Consider the following 9524-nt stretch of genomic DNA (forward strand, 5'->3'; position numbering starts at 1 on the left):
GCCTAGAGAATATCATATGGCTGTACCTTATTCCGTCTGAAAAAATGCTGTATACTTTCTTTGGCAACTTCATCTCATGCGTTGCTAGTGATTTCATAATGTTTTATATTATTTCAAAAAGGACAGCATTTATACAAGTGTAGTGCTGGGTAGTCACAAACAATATCAACCCAAGAGTGCGATCCTTAGCAGAGTTACACCCTTCTAAACCCATTGACATCAATGGATCTATAAGGGTGAAAATCTGTTTAGGATTCCACTGTGAACCATCAAAACTGTATGAACGTGCTTTGTGGACCTCTGAAGCTACCATATCTGTAATACAAACTCTCACCGATTGGTCCGGCTCCTGCTTTCCTACCATTCCACAGACTGATATAGTATGGCAGACCATTAATTATTCAGGGGAAATGATTTGATGATAATCATACTTACCTTCTGTTGATTTTATCTTGTGTATTCTTCTCTGAAGATATGTTTCAGGGCATAATAATGTGGGATAAGGTTATAAACTAGTTTGGGAGAGGTACTGCTTGGAGGAGGTGGGTATCAACCAGTGCTTCAGTCACTAAAATGGGAAAGGACAGAGCTGCACCTGCCTGCAAATTATTCCATCCCAATTAAAATTCATCCACTAGAATTAGGGAGGTAGATGTGTATGGCTATCGTGTACCAAAAGGGCTCACAGCATTGGTGGTAGAAGTGGGCTGCAGAAGGGGTTTGTACATGCCCCCACTGAGCGAAACAAAGTATTCATTCTTCTCCTTCTGCCCAACCCCCTTGCCTCCATCTACCCTGGTGGCAAACACCCCCCCACCCCCACCCCCGTATTCAGAAGAGGCAACCAATTTCCTTTGGTACCTTTGCAAACGATAACACTGTTCTTTTGCTGAGTTGTTGTATTTACACTATTGGCTTCTGCAAGGATCAGAGGAGTCAGACAGCTGGTTCTATAAGGTATTCTCCCAAAGATTTATAGCAGGGATGTCAAACATGGGGGGGGGGGGGGGGAAAGTCTGGGGCTCTTATCTGGCCCATGAGTAACTGGTGCGACAGAGCGAACAGGAGGCTGCTGAGGGGAGTGGGGGGGGGGAGCCACTCCGATCATGGCTTCAGCGTGACAGAGCAACCTCATCTGTAGCGATCAAGCAGAGCCCCCTTTGCTTCCGTGGCAGCCTCACTGGTAAATTGGGAGCCACTGCAGCCGCATTCATGCTGGCTCAGAGTTCCAAGGCAAGGTCACACGCCTCTCTGTTCAGCCCACAGCTCTGGAGATGGTGTCCTGGATGTCCGTGGGGATCAGACTTTGCACGTGGGAGGGGGGGCAGTACAGATGATCCTTGGCTGACAGCCAGCACCACAACCATATCCGTGCCCTCCCACGCTGCGGCTGCGCTTTGGCCCATGGGGGGGACATTCTTCAGCAGTTTCTTCCACACATTCGGGACCTAGTCCTGCCACCGAGCACATGGCTCACTGGCTGGGGCTCCCTCCCCATGGAATACCTGGAGGCCTTCAGCCATTGGCAGCTGCCACCACGTGGGGGGCAGTGTCGGCGATCTCTGGCTATACTGGTAATTTGGTGGTCTGAGTCCTCTGTCACATGCGAGGCCTTGTGTGCACAGTGCCTGTTCCCCATCAGACGACCCAGCAGCCTTCTGTCTGTAGCAGCTGCCACCACTCTGTGAGACTGTGTCTTTTTGTAATATTTTCGTATGAAGTAAATGTTGGAGGAAGATATTTTTGAATAATAGCTCATGTTTCCTACAGCACTTAGACCGGGTCCTTTTCTGTGAGTTATCATAGGTGCTGGTCTATTTGTGGTTGTATACCACATGGGGGTGGCGTGGCTTGCTGACGATCTCTGGCTTGAACCCCCAGCATCACCCTGCCATGGATTGCCTGGCAGCCTTGGCTGGAGGTGGCCACGGCTTCACAGGTGTCTGCAGCTTATCGGACTGTGCTTGGCCTGGGTCCCACCATGTATGTGGCCTTTTGCTTGGGTCACTGCCCCCTGCTTTTTCAGGTGGGGGGGTTGGTTCAATGTCTTCCCAGTCCCCTTCCATGGTGGCTTGGGGGCAGGGGGGAGCTTGCAACACCCAGCCGCTTCACCCGAGCTCACAGCATCGGTGGTAGAAGCAGGCTGGAGAAGGGGTTTGTAGCCCTCCGGGCAGCACAGGGGCATCTGCTTAGCACAGCACTGTTGGCTCTCCAGTCTGCCCCTATGGGTTTTCCTCTGCATCCCTCTCTCTAGTTCATGGGGCCTTGCGGTGAGGACACACCAACTCAGAGCTCATCAGCTGCTGTCCTTTATAAAGTTTTGTTGGGATTCTTTGATTCAGGGTCGATGGTTATATTGCAAACACAAGAGCACACACTTGGTAAAAGAAAAAAATATCTTTACTATAAAACAAAATAAAACATGGGTAAGGTACTTTGGATAAAAGAAATAAAATAAAAGGTTACATACTTGCAGTTACTTTCAGTACTATATGCTAACAGCCACATCTTTCTAACTGTCTTGGCTTCTAGAGGAGAACCTCTTTGGTTCACACAAAGGGCCATAAACCTTGTGAATACATTAATGCTAGATCAAAGCATTTCCACAAACAAGTTGTTAGTTGACCAATACAAAGGTTACAGGTCACTTCATTAGGATAAACAACTCCCACAAACTTTCCTGCTGTTGAATACATTATGTAACGTAACATCCTGTTTCCTAACAAACAACATTTAACTCTGTAATGACTGAAGTGTAAGCAACTTGCAATTCCAACAAGTTTGTATCTCTGGTACCTGGCATTATGTTTTATGGCACACATGGCCCAGCCTGACAAGGTGACATTTATGTCAGATGCCCTCATAACAAATGAGTTTGACAACGCTGATTTATATTTTTAATACTTTTTATTGTTTTTCTTCCTACACACTACAAAGACTATACCCTACAAAACTAAAACTACAAAGAGGGTAACAAGAACCTATGATAGGCTAATCAAATGCTTTAAGTATATGTCTACATGCTAAAAATTTCATTCAATTCTTCAAAATCTAATAAAAGTGTTCAAAAAGAAAGAACATAAAGGCATTTTTGATATTACATCACATCTGGTTGAGAATATAAGTAAGTTAAATGTCAACGTAGATAATCTCAGATCTTCACTTAGATTTCTTCTTAGCTTTCGTTTTCTTCTTCAGACAACCCTGATTTATAGATCTTACAATGTTTGTCTTTTTTAAAACTTTGGCTGCATTTTATTTGCCGCTTCAAATAGTTTTTTATTTCATGCTTCGTCCTACAAAGAAGTATGAGTATTGCTATGAACTCATAGATGGTGTTTTCCAGGTTGCCTGAATGTTCTATCTGCATTCCCCTTACCGTTTCCCCCCCACGCCCCCTTGTATCCAGACAACCTCGCTAACATCCCCGTGCCATCCTGGTTTTTCCTCATCCCCCCCCCCCATTTCCTAAACCTTTTCTTTCCATTGTGGAATGAATTAGAAGATAGACCCTTGCTCAAAATGTGAACAGTTTTTTCCGTCTCATGGATTGTTGCCCAAACATGCCCAGAAAGGGTGGGTTTGGGTAGTGATTTTTTAAAAATTGCATGCCAGCATTTCAATGTTTCAGTGCTGAAGGGTGCCTGTGCTGAAACAAAAGTTCATTTCCACTGGGAGACCTGACACCAGCAGCCAGTAATTGCCTTCATTCACACTCAAGAGCAGATTCTAGCATGTTCCTGGGCACCTTTTTCAAATACATTTTGTACTGCATACAGCTACCCCGAAAATGTGTAATTGAAGGAAACAAGCTGTTGTGAACTGTGTGCTGATGGAAAGGAATTCAAAATGCTGGGGGGGGGGAGCCAATGAGAGAAAAAAGCAGGAAAAAAGGCAACCCAAAAGGGATGAGACATGTACACCAGGTACAACTCTCAGGTGTGGTGTGGTGGGCGGGAAATGTACTCTTAAGGGGATTTCTCGCCCCCTTGAGGCTAATGAAGCACTGCAATGCTTCAGCACATGTGCCCGCGTGCGCACACACACACACACAGGGAATAAAAACCCAGAACACCGATCCACAATATGAACAGATGGAACACTGACAGGGGGGAAACGAAGAAGACACGTAAGTGTGCATTGATTGCAGCAATAGCGTGATCATCCGAACTGCCACAACACCAATGAACACCCGAAAGGCGGCTGCATTCTGGAAAGCGCCCATGTTAGTACTGGAGCCTTCTAAAAGCTTTACTATCACTGACATGGTAAAGAGAAAAGAGAATATTACTTGTAGTGTATGGAGAGAAGACATACTTGTTTAACTCCTGACATGTCTAGCAGCACCAGAGCCCAGAGAAATAGCCTGAAGCTGTATAGAACAACACTTCACATTCATGTTAATAGACATGATAATAGATTAGACACAGATCCCGTCAGCTATAGTGCAGAATCCTACATTTTTCTGTACAGAAGGAGCTATCCAACCTTGGCTTTAAAAGAATTAACTCTGCATTCTTTCCTTTCTTAGGACTTGGAATAAGCGGCTTTCATCATGAGTAAAGTACCATGGGTGGGAACATGGAGGCCTCATCGTCCAAGAGGTCCAGTCATGGCCCAATTTACCAGTCCTGGGCCCAAGTACTATGTACAGGGAGCAACAGGTAAAAATGGGGGGGGGGACTGGAGTCTTGTTTTAAAAGAAACCTTGTTTCATTCATTACATTAAAGTAATATATAGGAGTCCAGTTAATTTCTTTTTATCTGTAAGAAGTGTCATGTTCTGCTGAAACATCTGCATTTTGAGAACAATTGTTGGAGAAATTTTTCTGCACAAGGCAAGTTACCCTGAAATGACTGAGAATTGCTCAAGAGAGATTCTGCGTTTATTCCAATCGCCCTTGTTTGGGACCATTCCCTGGTAGACTTTGCCTGTAATATTTTCCTGCTGTGATAACTTAGTCTCTCACTTGGCGCCTATTTGTTATTAATTCCAGTTGAAAGTTTAGGAAATGGCACAGTTATCTGTACCTTTTGATTCTATGATTGTCAGGCCTCACGGATTCCTGACGCAAGGGGCTCTAGCCTGAGTTCCCCTCCCTGCACTTGTCCAGTCCAACAGAGCCCTGCAATTATCTGGATTATAATCAGCAGGGCTCATTTCCTGCGGGAGCCCACAGGAGCGGCACTCCGGCAGTAAGGAGCCCAGGGGGTGGGCACATGCAACAAGCCCCGCCCCCTGCTCCCAGCAGCCCTCAGTTGGGCCACGAGGAGCAAGAAGCAGCCAGGTAAGTTGCAGAGGCCCCCCCCCCAGCCCGCCTTCAGGTACAAGCTCTCCCTCCTCTGTGAGGGCAGATCTGTGCGTCCCCCCCCCCCAATAGCTAGCAATCCAAAACAGTCCAGTGGAGCCTGAGCGTTGGGTGTTGCCTTCTAACACACTTCTGGTGATGTCAGGGGGTGTGGCATATGCAAATAAGTTATGCAAATAAGTTATGCTAATGAGCTCCTGCACCTCTTTTTCTACGAAATGACCCCTGATAATCAGGACTGTGTGAATTCTGCAGTCCTGTTATCACGATGTGTAACAGTCCAGTGAAACATCAGACTGGTAAACACGTGGTAGCAAAAAAGAGAAAAAGTGGGGCATCGGTCGTTTCCTCAAATGCCTGCGTGAAGGCTTTAGTAGCCTGAGAATCTGTTTCCATTTTTTTTTACCTGAACTTTGTAATCTTTAAAACTATGAAGATAATTCAGAATTATGTGGGCGATGCCTTGTGAAATCTCAAATGCTAGAGGAGCAAACTAGGAGCCTGTTTTGGGTTTCTCGGGCGGTCTGGCAGAACTCCTTGCCCAACTCTTGTGATCTGAGTAAGCAGAGGAAATGATGCAAAGAGGATAAAAAAGGCGAACTTTCTGACAGTTAAGGGGGTTTGGAGAAATTTCTCTCTGACTCCTGAAAGCACCCTTTTGACCCAAAAAATAGAAACCTGAAAAACATCCCGCACAGATCAGGTCCATCAATAGTCAGCAAACTTACCGCTGCATTATGCATACCTCCTTCCTACACTAATCATGCAATAATTCAATTTTATTTATTTAGCTCACATGACCAATGGTCTCAAGCACACCCACAGAATACAACAAACATGTAAAATACCAATGTAGGAGTTTAAAACTGTTAACATTTCACATCCAATTAAAATATAAACTGTATAAAGGTTTAAAATATGAAACTATAAGACACTGCAGTCATAAAATTGAAAACAATTGAAAACAATTGGAATCAAAAAGTGCACACCTCCCTTTAGCAGCAATTATTTACGCTTCAGTGCTATTGTAATAGCTAAGTATTTTGCTACTGAAGTGGTGATTGTCAGGTCAGTATCTGTCAGCAGATAAAAGACCACCCATGGCTCCAGTGGAAGATGGTATTGAGATAAAATTGGATATAGCCAATATGACCTAAGAGCTAACCAATGAGAACAAAACAAAAGGAGATGTGTCAGCATCTCAATCTCCCCAGAAGCGCAGGTACAAAGCCTCTCTGAATACAGAGTTCATAATCATGCAAAAGAGAGGCCTCAGGACAATTCTACCTGACTGAAAATTAAACCCAGCCTGCAGGTTGAATTCAACATGTGCTACAGGTGGCTTGGGTTGCAAAGCAGTAATCTGATTATTCTGTTGTACAGTTAGACCAGTTTACAGTTCCATGGCAGGGTGTGAAAACAGTTAGTAATCACAGTTCCCACTAAGCTGAGTCAGTGTGAGCTAGCTCACAGTTTTTTAGCCTCCAGCTCGCACGTTTTTGTCTTAGCTGAGGAAGGACAGCTCCAGAACAAACTGATTTATGCAGCAGCCAAATCGCTGGCTCACAATTTTAATGCCAGTACCTCACAAAGTAGAATTTTTGCCCACAAGACTCCACAGCTTAGAGGGAGCATTGTTAGTAACAGGGGTAGAAAAAGAGCTGCCGGAGCTCATTAGCATAACTCATTAGCATAACTTATTTGCATATGCCACGCCCCCTGACATCACCGGAAGTGACAGAAGGCCACACCCCCTGACATCACCGGAAGTGTGTCAGAAGGCCCGGCTACTTACCCTCCTGCTTCATCCTCATTCCCAAACGGAATGAGGATCGAAGCAGAGGGCGGGGTAAAGAAGGGGGCGGGGCTTCACCACGTGACCGCCCCGCCCCCTAGAGGTTCTCTTCCGGAGCTCCGTACCTGAGAGCTCCCCCCCGACTAGAGCCCTGGTTAGTAATGTCCTGAAAAATCTGGCCACAAACAAGAAGAAGAGCAGGTGATTTTTATACCCCACTTTAATCTGCCTTAAGGCGTCTCAAAGCAGCTCTTCGCACAACAGCTATTTTCTGAGGCAGGTGGGGCTTTGAGAGTTCTGAGACAACTGTGACTGGCCCAAGGTCAGCTGGTCATGCATACGGCCATGAATATGGGGGAACAGTTGCTGGTCTTGACAAAAAGAGATTATGGAGGATGCTTCTGCACACCAGAAGTAGAACAGGTCTAGCCTCTCAGCTAAAGATGTCAAAAGGGAGGTTAGAGACCCAGAATTGAATAGCTTTGGCAGGGCCGGCCCATCATTGACAAATTTTAGACCGTTGCCTAGGGCGCTGGCTCAACGGCGCCACTCTGGCCTGCCTGCCGCCCTGCCTTCCCCATTAGGCCCTGGGCCGCGTGTCCCGCTGGTGGGCTCCCTTTCCCTTGGCCAGCCAGCCTTGTCCCCTCCTCGCCCCACACAGGAAGCAAAGCATCCCAGGGCGCACCTCCCTTGCAATTCAGCAGCACTGTTTGGGGAGGCGAAGAAAAGCATCCCCCCACCACCCTAACCCTGGGTCCCTGGGGAGCCTCTGGCCAGCTTCGGCTCCTCTCCAGGGAATGCAAAAGAGAGGGGGAGGTTTCCCGCGAGGCCTGAAGTGGCTTTTCCTCGCTTCCCAATGGGGCTTCCCAATGGGGCGGGGGAGCAGGGGGTGCACCGTGCAGCTTTCCTGGAGAGAGCTGTCCTCGCTGCAGTCTCCTCTGCCCCACACCCTGCCCAAAGGGGCTGATGACGTCGCCCTGCAAGACCCCGACGGGGCTGCGATTGGTGCCAGGGGAGGAGGGGACTGGAAAGTGGCTGGCTGTTGCTTGCGCATCTGAGCGCTGTCCAGGAGGCCCAGAGCGCCCCAAGAGGAAGGCCCGTGGGGGGGAGAAGGAGAAGTGACCCTCGGGGCGCAGGAGCCAGCCGGGATCTACGCGGGGGCAACTTGGCGGCTGCTGCGGGGGTGCACCAGAAGGTAGCCTCGCCTACTGTACAAAAAACCTGGAGCCGGCCCTGAGCTTTGGAGAGCAACAATAAACATTGGAGTAAGACAATAATATGGCCTTTGTAGATCAGAAGCTGTCTAACCGATGGATATTACGTGCTGAGGTCCAGGTGCAGAAGCATCTGAAAATGGCAAGAATGTCCGGCTTCACAGAAGTGAAGATATAATTCAAAGATGAAGCGTCTTGTTGAGGGCCAAAAGATATTCATATGGATGAGAAACTTGTCACAATTTTTTTAACATAAACTTTCTTGTAATAAAAAGTAGCAAGAACTAACAAATTTAAGAAGATAATAAAGTACAGATAACTGTGTGTGGTGTTTGAAGAGTCAAGAATGTAAGCTCCTATCAAGTGGAACAGCTAGTGAGAATTCATGGCCTGGCAACTCTATTACCACACCTCCCCTGTTTAAGTAGCACACAGTAGTGAAGGCTGGAATACTCCCTGCACCCCAGCCCATGGGTCACTGCTTTTGAATGACCCTCATGTGAATTATCTCTGCCCATGTGTAGTAAAACAGTGCAGCAGGACAAAAGGTTTAGGTAGCCCCTTCCCCCGATATCCTCTACTACACAGAGGAAGCCTTAAAACATTTTTTTAAAATTATCCGTCGACACTGTTGAGGATCTGACACTAGATCTCCAGATGTGCAATTTAAACTTCAAAAGTAGCAATATGAGATGGTAATTTGAATCGCAGCTACAGTGCTAAGGCATTTTTTAAAAACCACATATCTCTAGTTAAAGGATCTCAGGGAGCAGGGCTGGGAAGGAAAGACCCTTTCTGCGGAGATCTTGGAGAACTGCTACCAGTCAGATAGATTAACTGGTGCCCTGAGTCAAGGCCAGGCAAGCTCCTTGTTTCTTAAACTTCTGCATGAAACGCATCCCTGTTTTTTCTCTCCAGGTTTTGTGTCGCACATCCCAACCAAAAGGAGAGCCCCTGCCTACAGTATGCATGGGACAAAGCCCCTGATCAGTAAAGAGTGCTTTCCGGGTCCTTACCCTGTGCAGTCCTCTATGACTCACAGAGGGAAGAAAAGTTCTCCCGCTTACACAATGGCTGGGCGTCCCAGAGTAAAAGTGGAGACGACACCAGGCCCTGGTGAGTGATATTCTTCCATATCAGGTCTCCATTTACTGTATCCACTGACTTACTTGAGACAGATTGTGGTGCAGCAGTCAGAATGATTCT

At 46.8% G+C, this 9524-nt stretch overlaps 1 protein-coding gene across 1 annotated transcript in view; it reads left to right on the plus strand.

Moving 5' to 3' along the window:
- Positions 1–4555: 4555 nt before the first annotated feature.
- The window catches only part of LOC107108847 (outer dense fiber protein 3-like), an 18161-nt gene continuing 13192 nt past the window's right edge, over positions 4556–9524 (plus strand). The window contains exons 1-2 of the mRNA XM_015409369.1: positions 4556–4664; positions 9237–9434. Coding sequence (XP_015264855.1) covers positions 4556–4664; positions 9237–9434 — 307 coding nt within the window. The remainder of the gene's footprint in view (positions 4665–9236; positions 9435–9524) is intronic.

Source organism: Gekko japonicus, unplaced genomic scaffold (assembly GCF_001447785.1).
Source record: "Gekko japonicus isolate JY-2015 unplaced genomic scaffold, Gekko_japonicus_V1.1 scaffold730, whole genome shotgun sequence".
NCBI lineage: Eukaryota > Metazoa > Chordata > Lepidosauria > Squamata > Gekkonidae > Gekko > Gekko japonicus.